The 19144-nt window shown below is 54.8% G+C and overlaps 5 protein-coding genes across 5 annotated transcripts; 4 read left to right on the plus strand and 1 right to left on the minus strand.

The window, feature by feature from the left end:
• Window positions 1-148: 148 nt before the first annotated feature.
• On the minus strand, window positions 149-1428 carry ISF_01467 (Protein phosphatase methylesterase, eukaryotic; the record flags this gene model as incomplete). The annotated part of the gene is made up of 2 exons (XM_018845074.1): window positions 149-1148; window positions 1217-1428. 2 exons carry the CDS (start codon window positions 1426-1428, stop codon window positions 149-151), a joined length of 1212 nt encoding a protein of 403 aa, XP_018707840.1.
• A 7292-nt stretch (window positions 1429-8720) lies between these two features.
• ISF_01468 (Zn(2)-C6 fungal-type DNA-binding domain protein) lies at window positions 8721-10394 on the plus strand (the record flags this gene model as incomplete). The annotated part of the gene is made up of 3 exons (XM_018845075.1): window positions 8721-9195; window positions 9369-9719; window positions 9796-10394. The coding sequence occupies 3 exons, from the start codon at window positions 8721-8723 to the stop codon at window positions 10392-10394; spliced, it is 1425 nt and encodes a 474-aa protein (XP_018707841.1).
• A 686-nt stretch (window positions 10395-11080) lies between these two features.
• ISF_01469 (hypothetical protein) lies at window positions 11081-11608 on the plus strand (the record flags this gene model as incomplete). Its single annotated transcript, XM_018845076.1, has 1 exon — window positions 11081-11608. The coding sequence occupies one exon, from the start codon at window positions 11081-11083 to the stop codon at window positions 11606-11608; it is 528 nt and encodes a 175-aa protein (XP_018707842.1).
• Window positions 11609-12104: 496 nt separating this feature from the next.
• On the plus strand, window positions 12105-12633 carry ISF_01470 (hypothetical protein; the record flags this gene model as incomplete). The annotated part of the gene is made up of 3 exons (XM_018845077.1): window positions 12105-12113; window positions 12172-12239; window positions 12297-12633. 3 exons carry the CDS (start codon window positions 12105-12107, stop codon window positions 12631-12633), a joined length of 414 nt encoding a protein of 137 aa, XP_018707843.1.
• A 2143-nt stretch (window positions 12634-14776) lies between these two features.
• On the plus strand, window positions 14777-18319 carry ISF_01471 (C2H2 finger domain-containing protein; the record flags this gene model as incomplete). The annotated part of the gene is made up of 1 exon (XM_018845078.1): window positions 14777-18319. The coding sequence occupies one exon, from the start codon at window positions 14777-14779 to the stop codon at window positions 18317-18319; it is 3543 nt and encodes a 1180-aa protein (XP_018707844.1).
• Window positions 18320-19144: the final 825 nt, after the last annotated feature.

Here is a 19144-nt window from a genome sequence, read left to right on the forward strand (position 1 = left end):
GGAAGTAGCCGTCAACTGTGACTTGTAGTTGAAGCTATACTCTGCGTTGCAGCTACAAGTTCAGCTCCATCTATGCATCCATGTACATCAAATCATACACCTCAGAAATACAATCCACACCTTTTTTCCTTCCCTCTCACCCACCACTTTATACTTTCTTCCCCTGCTTCAGCAGATCCGACACCTTGGGCGGCAGCACGAGCTGGCTCCTGTCGTTGCGCTTGTAAAAGTCCACCAGGCTGACGGCCGTCTGCTCCGGCAGGTCCTCGTGGATGAAGTGGCCCGCCTCGGGGAACACCTGCAGGTTGTACTTGCCCTGCATCTGGCCGATCGTGAGCGCCGTATCGAGGCGGTCCGTGCCCGCCAACAGCAGCAGCTTGCCACCCGGCGCGGCCAGGAACTTGGCGCTCAGCCCGGCGAACCAGCCCTCCCAGAAGGGCTGGGTGGCCGCGAGGTCGGTGCGCCAGCGCCACGGGCGCGCGAGCCCCCCCGCCGGGACATCCTCGTCGTTGCGGCGGCGCAGGAGCGCGGGAACGGAGGCGCGCGCGGACGTGGAGCCGCGGACGGTGCGCGTGCGGACGTGCCAGTCGACGCCCGCCTCGACGCTGGCGAAGCCGGCGGGCCGTGTGGAGAGGTACGTCTGCATGCTCTGCAGGGCGTCGATGGCGGAGCCCTCGACGACGTCGAGCACGGCGTAGGCGAGCAGCGAGGCGCCGAGGCGTCGGGTGCTAGCGAGGTTGGTGACGACGGCGCCGCCGAGGGAGTGGCCGACGAGCACGAGCGGCGGCAGCGCGGCCCAGCCCATCCGCGCCCGCACCGCGCAGATCATGAAGAGGAGGTCCGAGGAGAGCGTTGACAGGCTCAGATCGACGTCGTCCTCGTTTTGGCTGACTGTCGAGCCGTGGCCGCGGCAGTCGACGGCGAGGATGCCGGCGTTGGGCATGCGCTTCCGGATCTCGGAGCCGACCACGGCAAACGTCAGCCCCGAAGAGCCAGCTCCGTGGTGCATGACAAACAAAGGTCCTTTATCGACAGGCGAGGTCAGAAAGGCGTGAAACGTGACCGATTGGTCCTCCGACTCCATGAACAGCTCCCTTTCAAAGTATGTCGTCCAGGGGATCGGCTCCAAAGTCCGTCCCCGGGCGACTCTGCACGTGTTAATACAGAAGCGTTCTTTTTTCTTCTCTCGAGATTGGCATGCACAGCGGCGACTCACCCATTCGGGCGCGCAAATAGCCGTTGGTTTGCGGTTGGCACAATAGTTCCGGTCGATGAAACCGAAGACGCTGAAGAGGCCGATGATGAATCGTCGTCGGCGGCATTGTCTACCCCGTGGCCCTCGGGCCCCTCCTCCTCCTCAGCCTCATCAAACGCATCATGTGAAATACCGAGCTTCGCTTTAGCCCAGGCCCGTTGAAGATCGCTCATGGCAGGCACGAGGAAAGGGTCCAGCCGTCAGTCCTCGTTGATGGAATAAAACTCGGAACTCAAACGGCGCAGCTCCATCGTAATGGCCAGTGGCGCGGGGCCATGGCGCACTGTGGGGTCCACCACATTAACGCGCAGTAGCACAGTGTAAATACTTTTTATGTGATCTACGGTTGCCTAACACCTATCCACCAAAAAAGGGTAACATGGTGATGGATATCGGGGGGATTCTTACAATCTATGTATGATTGTTGGCTTTGAATCTCTAACAGGAGATAACGAGTAACAGAGGGTTGTCGGAACCGTCAACAGTTCCGCACTGAGACAATGTAATTAGCAACGGCGGGATCAACGCTAAAAGTCACATCAATGCAATTGGTTTCACTGTTTCCCTCTCCGTATCTGTTTATTAGTCCCAGCCCTGTTGCGGGAAGTGGGACTTGATAGATCGCGTTGTTGAGCTTCTTGGCCGGCCTGTATCCGCAACTTAATTGACTCCATTCCAGTCCAGACGAATTAACTACAAGAAACAGGAAGCCGGCAAACCGGCCATTGGTATGCGGGGCGCGTGTCAATGGACGGATTCTTGGGAAGGAGCCCTCTCTTCTCAAATTAATCAATAAAGGCCCCTTGTCTCGTCAGAACGGGGTCGTGTCGGCAGTCGCAATCTCGCAGGGGCTTCAAAGCGAGATATCATCTGCAAGAGGATCGGTAGCCATCTTTTTTCTGAATATGCGGCAACCCCTCAATTCAACTCTGTCGTCAATGCGCCGATCTAGAGATCCCAGTAAATCCATCTCACGCTTGATCATGCACGGCCGGGTCGAAACGAAAAGTGGTTCAGCCCTTTCTCGTCAAGTTCTTCTGGCGCGAAACAGATCATCCAAGCCGGAAAGGGGTAAAGAAACTTGAAATCATTGTTTTTGGGTAAGCCATTGTCCTCGGAGCGCATTGCAAGGTCCAGTATCTTGCGCAAAGGTAGACAAGGGTAGTAGCAGAGCCCATTACCTTGTACCAGGCCCTGCAACTGGCCAAGTGCCAATCAGTACGGCAAATTCAGCTACCAATGCCGCAGGCTCCTGAAATTGAGCCCGTCATCGGCGACCATCCCGCCGTCCAAGGGGGTGTATCGGTCGCTGAGGCCAAGATCGGCTGCCTGCTGGTGCTTGGCGGCACGCGGCACGTTGGGTGTTGGGAGAAGGACAACATGGCGCATGCTGCCAGTCATCAGACCGCTCCAGACGCATGAAGGGGAATCTGTTTGACAGCTTGGACCTCATGCTGGCTCGCGCGTGCTGGACGCTGGTTGCGGCGTCGGTCACGTCTCGCCGTGCGTCGCTGGCCGCGGCCTGCAGACGCTGGAGCAGCGACATCCCGGACCAACCATGACCTTGAAAATGCGTGGCGGCTCGCGATTACTCGGAGAAGGCGCTGCCGAGGCTGCACCTCTTGTAATTGCTTCGTCCTCGTGCCCAACTTCCTCATCAATCTGCTCGGCCTGCATCAATACCGTCTGCGGCGCGTACGTGTACAAAGCCTGCATGTGCTGGCCCGACGTGTCGGTGAGTGCCATGAAGCCGGACGGTGGTGGCGATGGAGGAGATCTGTATGCGGGAACAAGAGCTGTAGGATAAGGAGGCAAGGTAGGGAGGGGGGGTGTGGGAGACAAGGAAGAAGGAAAAAGATGGTTTGTACTGGTAAGATCATAAGATCAGTTCATGTCTCACATCGCATCGCATCTGTTGGGATAACTCGTCTTCATCTAAAACAGCTTTTTTTTTCTCGTTTTCTCTTTATTCTGATTTCCTTGTTCTTATCGAGACATACGTGACTGAGTCAGGAGAGACCATCTGCACATGTAACCAACCATCATCTTTTTTGCTTTTTTGCTGGAATACTCGGGCTGATCCCAAGATCTGCAGATTGTCCATGTTGCGAACAACAACCCCATGTTAACCAGAAACAGTCAAACTAATAATAATAATGTCCCAGTTCCCCAGAAGCCACCTCATGTACGGATACATGTGGACTGGTTGTGTGGCCTCTTCTTGCGGCTAGCAGGATTTCGAAATGACCTGCTTGCTTACACACGTTATAATTAGGCGTCGATCTGGATACCGGCACCAAACTTGATCACACAGTCCGTCGTCCTTGGTTGTTAGTAATAGCACGCCCGGTGCGGGCTGCGCCTTACACACCAGACCGCTGGCACGGGAAGAATGCAGCAAGTAAGTCTCGCAGCTGCTTCCTTTTTCACAGCAAATACCGGCATATTCCATGGAAAAGATCTCGGAATCAGGCCGCAGCGAGTGTCTGTCTTGCTCCGGTCCGGACAGTCTGCCCCGGCACCTTGCGAAAGATCGCCCGGTCACCCAGCAGTGAGTGACATTCAACCATGGGGCGCGTGGCTGCTTGTCTTGAAAGGCCCTTCCTTGCCTTGTCCCATGGTGATCTTCCCGTCTCCCTTGGCCGTTGCCCAATTGCGACGAAGTGGAGGGGACTCCGCCGCCGCATCTTCCCGACGCGGCGACGCCCCTCGACGCCGCCTCAATGTCTCGAACGGCTCAAGACAGGGCCGCAATCTTTTCTGTGCAGCCTCGATGGGAAAGTCAAGGACAACCTGCCATCAATCGACGCCATTTTAGCGTCGTCGTCCCTTCTTCATTTTGCCTAGTTATAAGACGGTGACACTCATGAGCCCCTCCGACGCATCGCGGTAACAGTACCCAAAGGCCGCATCTTGGTCGCGCTGACGACGTTGGTGGACCGCGCGGAAGCTCCCCCCGTGCACTAGAATGCTGCGTACATGGAGCTAATCGTTGAATAGGCATAGGCTGTGCTTCGGACGCAGTAACTAGCTCAGGCTCTAGCTATTTGACAGGCAAGGTGATGTCCTTTTGTTGTAAGCCACGGCGTCTAGAAAGAGGCTATACGAGGACGCTGAGACATGAGGTAAGAGACCGACAACTAACTAAACAGGGCCATATGTCTCCTCCGCAAAAGGTTCATGCATCATTCGGGTCTCGGGTCTTTACTTACTCAAAGGTCTCTGTCTCCCCACCCTCCCGTCTCCAATAACTAGTCATGAGACACCAAATTCCACAATGCGACTTCAGACACTCAAAGTTGCAATCTGCAAAACAAAGGCTCTTTGGACTAGCGTCAATAGTGTGAACCGGTAACTCCATGATCAAAAGGCTAACGAAGGCAGGATGCCAACGGTAGTACCGTCGGCAGCAGTTAGTCCAACGTGCGAGGCTACATGGTCAGCTAGGCTCTCGCAAGGATAAGATGGGGGCCTGACTATAGTTGAACCTACAGCAGTGCCACGCCATGGTCCTGCAACTATCATGTCAAAGACCGATCTGTGATTTCCCGAGTGTGTCAGGAATACGACGTTTTCGGGGAGAAAAAGCAACCCTACATGGGGAATATCTGGGTCATCGCAGGCAGGCATAGCCACTCACCCGCTGCAAGCCATGACTGGGGGCGTGATATCCAGTTGCCAGCCTGAATTTGGGCCAAGGGCGAGGATTGGCCGCGGCATCCGTACTGAGTACTTGGCGTGCAACCCTGTGAGAGACAAGATCTCTCTTTGGCTGCGACCCCATGGCCGGACGAAGTCCGCACCCAGGTCTCATAGGTCTCATACTCGGTAGTGGAATGGCATGCTCATTCCCGAACGTGGTATTGACTGCGATAGTTCCTCGGGCCAAAACTCCACTGGCCCACCAACTGTTCGAACGGCGAAAGGGAGCATCCGCAGTCCATGTCCACTTGAGCTGCTACTTGGTCTGGAGGGCAAGAAGTAATAAGAGTCTAGGGGCAGAAGAGGGGACGTGGAAAGAAGATGATGTTCTGGAGGCTGTATGGAGGTCCACCTTGTGCGACGATGACCTCGACGATGACAACGATGGGTGACGGATGGCCAGAATGACAACTGCAGCCTTGTTCTGCAGACTCCGGCCTTGTGCGAGCTTGGCGTCGATGGACTGACTGTCTGGACTCGCCCCTGATAGGCCGTCGGAGAATTTCCACAGCACATACGTACGCACAGCAAAGATGAGTCTGTTTATTAACAAACACAACAACTGCACGGTCGACCAGACAGACAGACAGACAGACAGACAGACAGACAGACAGCAGACCTTTTGCGTCCATTCTCGTTCGAGTTGCAGTTGCATGCAACTTTGATGACAAGTAGTTAGTCAGTGGCACCGACTAACTACTTTGATGGCTCCAGGCCGATCCCTGAAAGTTGGGTTTGCGAATGAAAATGTCGCGCTGTTTTCTCCTCTTGCCCCGCTACCTCGTCCTCGATTCGTTATAATCTTTGTTATTATTAGATTGAAAATGTTGGTGGCGTTGGTGGCGCCCGCCCCGGCCCAACGCGTGGTTGGAGACAACAAGCAAGCACAAGCGGCGAAAACTCATCAAGTCAGGTCAGGTATTGATTCATTCTGCCATTGAGCCTGACTGATTGCTGAAAGACTGGTTACTCTCAATGGAGTAGTGGTGGTAGTAGCGATTGTTATGACTGGCCTGTTCTTGCTCTTATCAGTCTGCGGATATATGGATATATTGTAAACTACTATACCTTGGCGCACAGCTACAGTACGACGATTCGGTGCTCGGCCATGAACCCCCCGGTCCTCTAAAAACACGGATAACCTAGTCAACCAGTCAAGTTGGTTGGCTGGCCGGCTGCTCAGTTCGCGCCGTTTCGATCATGGTAGGAAGGGCAGGGGTCCCAAGTAAAGATTTTTGTACGACATGTACCCGTCATCAAGTCCTGCAGCGCGGCCTCACATGCGCCCCCCTCCCGATGGATGTCGGTACCCAGCCAGGGAAAGCAAGCAGAAAAGCAGACAAGCAAGCAAGCAGGCAAGCAAGGTTAGATGAAGAAGCCCGCAGATTGTTCGGCGGCAGTGCGGAGCAGGCGGGAAGAGCAAGGCGTGGCAGGCCGAATCGGCCCATAGAGATCCTCCGTCCCAAGAACCGGTCCCTTGGAAACATTGTGCACCCCTGTTCCTTGCCACTTTGCTCATCAAGTCGACACGGCTGGAGGGAGAGGATCCAAGAGAGAGAAAAAGGTTGACAAGGCGCTCGCACTGATAGGATATGCCAGCTACACAACTAAGAAGTAGTGAGTGACTTTGGCTGACCTCGAACAAACTGCAAGAATGCAATTGTCCCTCTGGTATAGTACTGGTACCGTAAATCCCCTGCCTTGTTCACTAACCAGCAACTAACTAATTAGTTGCCTCCCCCCCCCCCTTGTTGACAATGGCAATGGGAAATCTGGGTCAATCGCAATCGCTATGCCGGACGGATTACGGATACGGCTAATAATAAAGTCCCATCAGCTGGGTATGCATCATTCTGGCTACATCATTCAGATGAACTCAGCCATGTTGAACAGAGCTGAGAATACAACTCTCCCTGTCCTTTTCCTTCTCCTTCTTCTCCTCCTTCTCCTCTCCTCTCCCTCCATCTCCTTAACCCCCTGTCTTCTTCAACCTCCATCCACCCCCTACGAACACGCTTTGGCCTGCGAATCGGTGCGTTTCCCCGCCTCCTTGTTGCCGAGCTCTTTGTTCTTCTCAAGGCCCAGACGCCACATCGGATTCTTCTATTCAGCTGGGGTTGGTCTCAGGGTATCGAATCGTATCGCCACCGACAATTGCCAAATCGCAGGTGAATCGCAACCAACCCGCATTCTGCCTGTCGCAGGCCATCTCGTGAAGCTACCCATTTTGTCTTTCAGGCTGGCTGATCCATCTAGCTCCATTCCCAAAGCTCCACAACATGTTGGAGGAATAGAGAGACATACATTAATTAAGCGGCAGCCATCAGGGAAGGGGATGCACACAAAGCTAGCGAGCGACAGGTTTTTGTGTCTGTGGCGCGCCAGCGTATACATACAGACATACATACATACGTACATACATACATGCCTACCTTCCTACATACATACATACGTACATGCGAGACCGCCGCGGCGCCGTTTATATCGACACATGGGGGGGGGGGGCCAGGGGGGCGTAAAGAGGAAAGGAAGGTACCGCTGAAGCCCGAATGCCACACACCTACCTACCTGCCTGCCCTGCCAGCCTGCCTCTTCGACCAGAATCCTCGTAACAAGCCCACACCACACTCCTAGCTGGGGGGAGGGTAGACGAGATGTGGCCAAGGCTCTTTGTCAGGCTCGCCCTCTTAACTAGGTGTGGGTGGTTTTTCTGGGAAAGCAGGAATCCCCCGAAGCGTAGTAGTTTCTTGGTAGAGACACGGAGGCGAGATGGACGATCAAACACAAGAGTCCAACCGTTGGGTTGCCCCCAATTCCCCCAATGCCAGTCCTTGCTTTGGCAAGCTAGCCCGTAGCCAGATTGATGCATTCCCAAGCTGTAAATGAAATGAAATAAAATAAAAATAAAAATAAAAATAAAAATAAAATAAAAAAGCCAAGGATGCAAGAGGGTCAGGGGCACGCCGAAGAGCTGCTGACCGCACACATGGCTTCTTCCAAAAGAGGCATTCAACATATTTCTAACGCCCTAGTTAACTAATACCTAGATGAACCTCGTCGTTGGCGTCTTTTCCTGTTCTTTTCATCTGTCCTATCATCCCCGAGGAAAAAGATAACTGATAGTATATCATCCTTCAACTCGCCACCCCCCGGGCTCTCCGATATTTTACGCTCAAGACATCGCGAAACTTTAAGCGCATCAACAAGCTTAGCCGTGCGTGCCGACGGCTATGGGGCCCAATCTCGATAATTTCGCATTCCTTCAGCTCTGATTACTCTACAGATGCTGGGCCACCGAATTCGCCGATGAGCTATCATTTTTATTGCACCGTCTTACCAAAGAATACAGCCTCTCGACAATCTGATCGTGTTGGCAGTCAGGCACGGGCAGCTGCCCAATTTCTTCTCTCTTCGTTCACTCCCATCCAACCAAACGTCATTCTCACCTTCTTCTCCTTCTCAAAGGGGCATTGATTGACCTCTGTCGAGGAGCGAGAGCCGCATCTCAGACCCCAGATCGCCTTTTCACACTCGATCCATTTCTTTTTTCACAGCTGCTCTGCTCTGCCCTTCACCCTCTGCTCAGCTGAAAGCCGACAGGAGGCTGACCCTGGCCGATTCTCACCTCACCTGCCCGTTTCTTTGCCTCTCATACGCGAAAAACACCACGAGAACACATCGGGTGCAGTGCGCGCACAACTCGGGAGGATTACCATCTGAAAATCAAGAGGCCCCTGCCCCGATATAGCACGGCAGCGTCTTCATGGCCGCTGCTTGCTCCTACCCTCCCTATCCTCCACCGCAGTCGTGGGACGTAGGAGATCGTCCGTCGTTGACGCGCGGCAAAAACGACGCTGTGCTGGCATCTCACGGTTCCCGGAACGGCAGTGATCCCTCAAGGGGCGTCGGCGATCAGCAGCTCCGACATCGACATCATCACCAGCAACACAGCCACCACCCACCCGGTAGGAGGAGGAGTCGCGAGATGGACGAGGTCCCCGCCCTGGGACACGTTGTACAGGAAAATAAATTTCGCCAAGGCAAACCTTCGGAGGGCGGCAGACCAGCTGGGACGTTCGGCATGCTCGCAAGGCAACGCGTAGAGCCGGCTCCCATCCTCAAGCGATCCTTCTCGACACCAGCCGTGCATACCATGGTGCAGGATTCCGCAGCCACGACGGCGGCGGGGGAGAAGAAGCGGAACAAGTTGGGGTACCACAGGACATCGATAGCCTGCAGTGAGTCTAGCAATTTCTTTTTCTTCCTCAAGCATCATTTCAGAGTCCATTGGGGGACAAGTCCTGCGCGGGCAGCTTGGGAGGGCTTTGCCGAAACCTCTTCCTGGTTCGAGGCACATAGATACACACACAGACGCAGCTGCTGACCGGGAATTGCGACGCACCAAACAAAGACCACTGCCGACGCCGAAAAATTCGCTGCATCGTATCCGCGAACATACAGAACCGATGTGAAAACTGCATCCGACTCAAGAAGGACTGCAGCTTCTGCCCTGTCGACCAGCAGCAACCGCCGACGGGGGACTCCCAGGGCGGCGGCGGCGGCGGCAGCATCGGCGGTCAAGGGACGGGGAGCACGCACTCGCAATCCTCGTCGCCGGCTCTCGCGCCGGGGAACCCGCCTGGCATCGCGTCGGGATCCATCTTCAGCACCGGGCCGGGGGCGCAAGACCCCGCCGGTCTCGCTGCCGGCCCCGTCCTCATGCCGTCCAGTGTTGGATATGCCACCATCACTGGCGGCGAAGGTTGGTTCTTGGACGTTGACAAAGAGGACTGCGCATGGTAATTAGCTGACCACATTCTTTCCTTTCGTCGTCGCAGAGATGGGACTGAGCATTCCGAACCACCACCCCGAACAACAACAAAGCTTCAGCGTCTCCCCGAGATCGAGCTTCACCTGGGCGTCTGCCGAGCCGAGCCCAATAGCGCTACCCGGATCCATGGAGATGACCTACGGCTGGCATCAGTTCGGCAACGAGCCCGCCGCCGCCGCCGCCGCCGCCGCGGAGCAAGCAGCACCGTTCGGACCCGACTCAGCAGCGGCCACCCAGTCCGCTTGGATGGCGACGACCGAGGCCGCGCAGATGCACAACTGGAACTGGGCCAACGGCGTAAGCGCCGCCGCCCCGACGGCGGCGCAGACGAGATCGGTGTCGTTCAGCAACGAGCTCATCGGCCAGCCGCAGCAGCCGTTCGTGTCCGCCGCGGGCGGCGTACTATACGATGGAGGGGTGCCCTCGACGGCTCCGATGAGCTTGGCCCCGGGACCGGCCCACCTACCACGACAAGCCGGCGACCCGAGCGGTAGTTGGGGGGCGGAGCAGCAGCAGCAGATGCTCCAGCAACAGCAGCGCGGGCATGATAATATGGGATTCGAACCTTGGGACGTTCTACACAACAACGGCCCTCCTCCAATGTGAGCGGTGGGGGGATCTTGTGAGGCTGATAGGTGGGAACATGTGGAAAGGGATGACACGGAGGATGCCATTTTCTAGGGCTAGGTCGTACTCGATATCGAAACAATGGAGGAAACTCTCGCATATTCGAAAGTGGTGTGTTGGCGCATCGGGTGCAAGCTGAGAGCAGGCAATACAACATCGTCATGTTGTTTACCGCGACAGAGGGTTCTGGCGAACGGGAGATATACGAGGCAGCATTGCGAAGAAAGATAAACAGCGCATATTCAAGCTTCGTTGGATAAAGCAAGGATAGATAGACAACAATATGAAATGACAACAGACACGACTAATTTGCCAGCTTCTGGTAGAAGGAGGCTGAACTCTTTCCCCAATAGCTAGCTACCCGAGAGCAGGGGTCTTGCGGCATCGACGACAGGTTGTACGAGCTGGCAAACGATGAGGGGACAGCATTGAGCTATAGGATAAAAATCGAGAAGATTCCAACTATGAGACTGAAATTTAGACATTCCTACCTCACTTCCGTGTATGGACATTGATCATTCTTATCTATTTGTCAGTTGGCCCCGCCAAGACGGCCCCCGCCAGGGTTACTGGGCGAGAGAGGGGTTGGCACCGCTGCTATAATGTACTCGTTGCATTTTACCTCAAAATACATCACCAAAGAAAAAAAAAAGACCCATTCAAAGATGAGCTTTTCAATCTCCGCACACCTCTCGCCGACGCCCAGCGACCGCGAGGCCGTCGTCGACGCCATCGCGCGGTGCGTATGCGGCCTCGACACGGCCGACCGCGCGTTGTTCCAGTCGGCCTTTACCACCGACGCCGTCTTCGACCTCAACGGGACGCTGCTGCGCGGCCTCGACGAGATCACGACGTCCTGCTTCGACATCGTCTCGCCGCTCGACACGACGCACATGACGAGCAACGTGCGCACGACCTTTGCCGAAGGCGGGCGCGCCGCGACGACGACTGCCACGGGCGTCGCGCACCACTACCGCGCGGGGCGCGGCCTCGCTATGGAGCAGGGCGGCCACACGGAGCGCCTCGTCGTTGGCAGCCTGTACTCGATCGACCTCGTCAAGGTCGACGACGGGACGGCAGAGGCGCCGCTCTGGAAGGCCAAGACGTGGAGGCTCAAGAGCGTCTGGTCGCAGGGCGACTGGGCCATTATGGGCGCGTTGCCGGGGAATAGAGGGACAGAGGAGGCCAAGTGATGGGTTGATTAATAGACTCGTGGAGGGCGATGAACGCATATACCAAGAAATTTCGGATGATCGCGATTGTGAATTTTTCGGCCTGGGAGTTGGCAGATCGGAGGACCAACCATATTTGTCTCGTTCGAAATAGAAACTGGCATGTGGTAATGACCGGCATCTATAGATTTTAGAAATTAATGCGAATTTTAGACCATAATATTGGGCGGGATGGTGAAGAGATTTCGAAGTCTTTTTACCTTTCAGTGAGTTCCACGTGATGGAATGGGCACGACTCGAGGTGGGCGAATCGCGTCACTGGGGGGTCGACTTTCAGCCTAACCCACGCACGTCCCATTTCATCGACATCTCGAGCAACGCTGAATATTCGTGACGAGAGTTTTTGTACATGCTCATGTCGTTTCAGTGTTGAGTGAGAGTGTGGCTACCCGGTATTTCAACCCTATTGCCGAGCCATACCAACATGCCCGGCTGCGAATAGCCGCCATCCGCCACCATGTGGGAGGTAAGCTGATAGAAAAGAGCAGCATCATGCTTCGAGTCACAACTAACGGGACGGGTAGCCACATCCAGAACAGCAATTTCACTTGCGCCTGCATCGTGCTCAATCGGTTGTTCTCACAAATGCCGAGTAAGTGAGCTCGTTCAAGACGGAAGACCAGCGCCAGCGGCTGACGTAGGAGGATAGGCTAGTTGAGGTTCGCGCGGCGCAGCGGACATTCGAAGGCGCGTACATGCGAACTGCGCTGGGTCAATTTTCGTTCTCGCTCGTGATTCTCAAGATCTTCACTCATGAATTTTATCCCATTGGCGCGCTGTTTGCCGTCTATGGCACTGCAATCTTGCTTGTCGCCGTGTATCGACGGTACGAGGGTCAGCGGCAATTCTTCACCAAGGAGTCTGCGGATGGGCTGTTGACGCGCAAGTTTCGGACGTCGGGCGATACTGTGACACTATTGACAATTCTTAGCCTTCTGGCATATGCGACCTTACTTGTACTGACCCTACTGTTGACGAGGGACTAGCTATTGGTTGGTCGTTGATAGTTTTGTCGACACGGTGAATGAACCACATATATTTCCCGCACATGGCTCTGAGATATTTGGCCTGCTTCCACGCAGCCAAGTCTGGGATGTAAGGGCGTCCCACCACTAATAAGAAGCATACTTTTTGGATCTGGCAGCCTGTGTCACGCAGTCTCAATTTGGTCGTCGTGGACCTGTTTTAGGACAGAGTGGACAGCCTTGAACAGCGGTCATGCTGCAGGGGCAGGCCAAAACTGCCTTGGAGGCCTTCTAGTGCAAGGTCCCTGCTGCGGATTGGGGTCAAGAGTGGCCCAGATGTGAGCCGATTCTACAACGCAAGGCACACTGGTCAGATCAGAACCGAGCCATTCCCGTAACACCGGGGTGAGGCAGGGCAAGGCAGTGCAAGGCCGGGCGACGATGGTGTGCATTGTGAGGCGTTCTGCACAAAGCTAAGGCGTACTCGCGCCGTTCAGCCCCACGACCGGGCTGTACTAGTCAAGGTCTGGGAGCGATGGCACAGTGAGGCAAAGCGGCCAAGGCTGAACGGTCGTCGTTAGTTGGATTGAAGATTGTGGGCGGACCGCGTCGTCGATGGCCATTTTTTGTTTCGAGACTGGTGGGCATCTTGTAAAAAGTTGTTCTGGCGGGTTTGAGTTAATAAAGGCGCGGGCAGCGAGGGACGGACCAGCCTTACGGGGGGACTGGTGTAGGGAGGGCGCCAAGTAGCGGCTGGCAGAGAGATGGGGGCTTCGGAACGGTACTCGTGGTTGTAGGTTGGGTTGTGGCTGCGCGGCAGAACTGGGAGGAGATAAGGAAGCGAGCTTTATCGATGAAGATGCCTTGAGATTCAACTCCAGAGGTCTGTTTTCTGGTTATTGGGCAGTAAACGGAGAGCTGCGGACCGTCAGCAGTGATGGGCTGGCAATAAACTACCTATGTACATACATACATACATATGTACAGAGGTACTGACGGCCCGGCAGAAACTAACGGTTCGATAGGCTCAACATAGGTAAACCCTTTATCAACGATAATAACGTGGTAGCCTATATTCAATGCGCGTGAGTAGTTTATTAATAGCCTCGGAAATGATTCATTACTGCTCGGAATTAGCCCATGAACTTGACTCTGCTGTTTTCTGGGAATCGTAGAAATGTCCACACCAGAATGGGCGTTCAGCTGCTGGCCATTCTGGACCAGCCAGAAAACGCCGTCCCAATCAGGCAGTTGCATTAGGCTGGAGCACCTGCCATCTTGCCTGCCCGCTCGTTCAGCTCAACTCCACGAGGCAATGGAGGCAGCCATTGAGCTGCCAGCTTTATTGTCCGCCAGGCGCACAATCTCCACCACCCAAAACCACACTCTCGTCTCTCGCCATCCCCCATTCGCCTTGTCTTGCCTCGTCTCGCCATTGTATTGCTGATTGCTCTCTTCTGCCCTCACCCGTCTGGCTCCTCCTTGGGCTCTCCAGGCGCACTCGCCCTCCTTCACCGTCGCAGTCATCGCATCTCCAACGTTCTCGGCATCACACACCACCGACCATCTGCTGTCTCGCTAGCACTGCAGCTTCCCGCCCCCCAAAACTCCCAACAGCCATCGCCGTGCTGGCACCAGAAATTCGTCTTCTGGTCTCTTGCAGCTAGCAGGGGTTACATTCTAAGCGCTTCTGCTGTCCCTCCCGCTCCCGATACTCAGGTACTTCCGGGTCTTGCACCTACGGATGCCTGTTAACCAACTCGGCTCGCCTACCTAACTTTATGCCCACCCTCTCGGCGTCGCCTCCATCTCCATCAGCCTGCTCCGCTCAGCGCGACCGCACTGCAGCCCATCCTCGCTTCTCCGCGCCGCTCCCGCATTTCTCTCCTTCTCCCTCTTCATCGCCTCTTTCTCAGGCCGACTGACCCGTTCCTCGATTCCCCCTGCCAGATAGGCGCCCCTCGCTTGCATTTGGGCTTTTTTACTAAGCCACCCACCATACAGTATCGGTAGGGCAGGCCCCTGCGAATATGCGCCCGGAGTCCTCTCTCTAATCATCGATTCGCAGCGCTTGAATAGGCCTCCCATAACTCTTCTGCCTTCTTGTCGCCTGACTGCCTATATACCCGACGTGGCCCAGCCACACACCGTCCACCCGCCAACCATGGCTTCCGCATTTGCCTTGTCGCAAAGCGATCTCCACGACTCCCTCCAAGACAGTGACCTCGAACCCCGCAACTCCTCGTCCTACCAACACCAATCTCTCAACCACCAGTTTCCTACTGCCGACGACGTCTCACCTCCGCTGTCGCGTGTCAACAGTGAATCCCTCTCTCCCTCGATTGTTCACCTCGATACCCCAGACGCCTCTCACTCCACACCGGGCCAATATCAGGCCAGCGACTACAGCGAGCTCGACGCAGACGAAGACCCCTTCTTCGGTGTCGATTTTACAAACCCTCACGCTGGTGGCCCTAGCTTCCTAGCAGAGGCTGGCATATGGGACCAATCAGTCGTGGCGACTGAACTCCCTGTCGAAGAAGTACAATCGGATGACAGCTATGCCGTGTCGTATCCATTGACGCCTGACAAGTCCTCACTAAATATAGCCTCACCTGCTGCTAACGGCGCTGCCAACCCACCTACCTCGGTCTCGCCACGGGACCTTCAACGGAACCTTCAACGGAATTTCAAGGGCGCCACGCTCTCTGCCGAATCTTCTCAACTGACTCCAGCCCCAACCGGCAGCGGCCGTTCCAGCGAGGACGGTCTTGTCCCTGCACCTGTGCCTATGCCTGTGCAGAGCCCTAGAGTTACTGTCTCAAACTGGGACAACGACAACGGCCTGACCCCGGCACTCGGTCTGGAGCGCACTTTCGACGACAATAGCACAGTTCGGGGCGTCCATTCTGTTGGCGAGCTGATCTCAACTAGCCGTCCCGGGACACCCAACACTGCTAAGCGAGATTCTCTTGGCCGGTGGGAACCAGATACAAGAACTGGACACTCAGGAATCGAACCACGGAACCGATCTGCTGATGAGGTTCCCAGCATCAACGAGCTGGCCGCGCAAAACGCTCGCCAAGAGCGCAATCAGGAAGTTGGACGCTGGCTACAAGAAGACCTGCATGACATAACGGCCCCCACGGAAAAGACGGCCGAAGAAATAGAGGCTCTTGAACGGCCACGTGACGACGATGATGGTATTCCTCTGGGAAGCAATACCGAGAACAGACACGTTCATGACCAAATTTACATTGATCCCACAGGTGGTCCTTTGAACGACGAGGACTACAATATCATTTACTCCGCCAATCACTGGGAGCCTGCTCCCGTGTCACACCCAATTATCTCCGATGAGCGAGGGCGCTTTCAGCCAGAAACATCACAAGCTGCCATTGAACGATTCGAGCGTATGATCCGCGACAATGACTCTATTCTTTCCCGATCTGCCACTTGGGGAACTCGCCGACGCAGCTTCCCAAGCGTGATTGACGCCGAAGGCGTCATTAGTGGCAACTTTTTGAAGAAACTATCTCTCAGCAAGGCAGAGCCAAAGAAGACAAGCAAGCCCACTGGCTTCCTGGCCGAGCTTCGCGGCCTAGTCCGACGAACAAGCTCCTCCTCAATGCGAAAAAGATCGAGAAGTCGCTCCAAGAGTGCACAAGGCGACGACCTATGCCGAAAGGACAGTCAACAATCAGACGAACGCAGAGATAGCTCACCGCACCTATCTCCCACCTCCCGGACGTCTAGTTGGGGAAAGCAGCCCACACCTAGCATTAATTCAGTATTTGCTACTATGGCAACACCTCTGGCTTCCATTGGATCGACGCACGCTCGGAGCGGATCCATAAGCGGCATTACCCCAATTGCCTCCCCAAAAAGTGGCTTCTCCTTGGCTGTTGATAAAGTGCTGCGACGACCGCGCAGCAAATCCGAGCTACCAAAAGCAACACCGTTGTCAGTGGCTACCGAAGACTCGCAAGCATCGCTGGTCGATTTATGGAAAAAGTCTGGTGGTCCCCCCGTCGTTGCGGCACGCAGCAAGCCAGCGGCTACGGCAGGCGCAGCCGAGCTAGATGATGACGATGACGATGATGACGACGATTTACTTGAAGACTCGGCCATGAAGAAGAACCCCAACGAAATTGACACCATTCCACACACCTTTGCCGGCTTCCAAGAGCATGCACTGAGACTGAACCCTGGTCTTGAAAACGGCGGCTTATATCTAGTCGATCGCATTGCGCACCAACAAGTTGTTCGATATAAGAACTTGTTAACCCTCAAGGTCAACCATATGCGCCAGGGCAGCAATTGTTCCTGTGGACCACTGTGTATGGCACTCGGTGGCTCGGCTAAGATTTTAGGCGACCACAAAGGCGACAAAGATAGAATTGGTCCGTTAGCTGCTCGCTTTGAGGATGATGATAGCCCTGCAGAGGGAATCATCAGTAACGAGAGCTTCCCGCCAGACATTCCGATGCCGCCCACTCAGTTCCTTCCAGCCGAGTTCGAATGTCAGCTGTGCTATCAAAAGAAGAAATTCCAGAAGCCCTCGGACTGGACCAAGCACGTACATGAGGATGTCGGTCCCTTTACCTGTACATGGGACAAGTGCAAAGACCCAAAGACTTTTAAGCGCAAGGCTGACTGGGTACGTCACGAAAATGAGGGCCACCGACACTTGGAGTGGTGGACATGCGATGTGGAAGACTGCCGCCATACCTGCTACCGCAAGGACAACTTTTTGCAGCATCTAGTGCGTGAGCACAAGTTTGTGGAACCCAAGGTCAAGACCAAGGCAGCAATGAAGCGTGCTGGAGGGGTTGAGCCGACCTGGCAAAAAGTTGAAGAATGCCATATGGAGACGCCAAAGAAACCGCAGGACGAGCCCTGCAAATTTTGCGGACGCGTCTTTCCTACATGGAAGAAGCTGACGGTGCATCTAGCCAAGCACATGGAGCAGATTTCGCTACCGGTGCTGAGGCTGGTGGACATGAAAGCCAAGGAGCTTGGGGCAGACTCCATAATCAGTCCTGTGCAGGATCCGCCAGTGCGACAAATGCTACCTGTACCCAGTGATCAGCCGGGATTGGGAAGCATGGCTTTTGGCAACCACACGCTGCATCCGAACCATGCTCAGATGGGGTACGGACAGAACTTGGGTGGATATGGGTATGCAATGGGACAAGGCAACCCTCAATTCTACCAGACGCAGTTTGGAAGTATGGGCCAGACAGTACAGACTTCCATGGCAGACATGAGCGCCGGCCTGGACGGCATGGCAAACACCATGGACATGAACGGTGCCAACGGTTTCAACACGATCAATGATATGACTGGAATGAATGGATATGAACCGGATCGCAGCCTACACGGTATGGGCGTAAGTGGCGGGCAGTTTACGCAGCCCGACCAGTCTTATATGGGCTTGAACAGCAACCTCGAGACCAACCTCAACAGCAACGGGCTGGAGCCGTTTCCATCTCTGGACGGCCTCGGCGTGCAAGGGTTACAAAGTGACGGTATGGGAGGACAGATGATGTATGAGAATGGAATGATGGCCCAGCAAAGGGCAAGCCTGAACGGAAGTCCGTTCAGCGGGCACGAGACGCTGTCGACATATTCGCATTCGCCGCACATGCAGGCGACTAACCGGGAGCATACGACGTGGGATACTCAGGGTATGTTTCCCTCGTGATTGAAGTTTTAGATTGCAGGCCTGTTTTACTTGATGATCTTTTTCTACTCTCGAGCATCTGTGCATTTTATTTATGAACTGCATTTTTTTTTGGAAATCATATTTTGGGGGCAAACGGCCCCGGGGTCAAACAGGAGTTACGTGGACGTCTTTCCACCTGAGTTACAATGAGTTGAAGGATAGCGAATATGCACAGGAAATAAAAGACAGAACCGTATTTGAGCTTGAAGTTTGTCTGCATCGTGATAATAAGTTGTACGGTTGATGGAGCAGCGAGAAGGTATGAATGATATGTGAGACTAAGCACCAGGGATTGGGCGGTTGGCGCTGACATCGTTGGTAGCGGTAGTTTGTTCACAAAGGAAAGAAATGATGGAAAATAACGGATATCTGCATCTCTTGGCCGGGGATTTTGTCATGATTGTAGGGGGGTTGGGGGAGTTAGTGTCCCCATAGGTAATTTGGTAGGAGCAGGGCCTTTTTCGCTGATACGACGGTGTAATATCCAGGGTTTACCGAAACCCCCCAGACGAAAGTGATCAAGTTAGCGCAAGATTTCATGTTGCTCGAAATTCTTCAGCAGCGACGGCAGCAAATTCGGCCCCGGGGCGGCGGTTTCCCCGGGGGGGGGGGGAACTATTCTGGGCGGGAAGGGGAGGGGAGGGGAGGCAGCCGATTTTATGTGAAATGTATTTGCGAGTTATAGCTCATCCGAAATAAGAGTAGGGATAAGTCGATGTTGAGGAGCGAGGTACTTCGTCCGGCTATTAGGCAGATAGGGGGCGTATTATTGAATTGTCATGGGGAGGCCGTGGTGGTGTTTTG

The sequence above is a fragment of the Cordyceps fumosorosea genome (assembly GCF_001636725.1).
Source record: "Cordyceps fumosorosea ARSEF 2679 chromosome Unknown scaffold_2, whole genome shotgun sequence".
NCBI lineage: Eukaryota > Fungi > Ascomycota > Sordariomycetes > Hypocreales > Cordycipitaceae > Cordyceps > Cordyceps fumosorosea.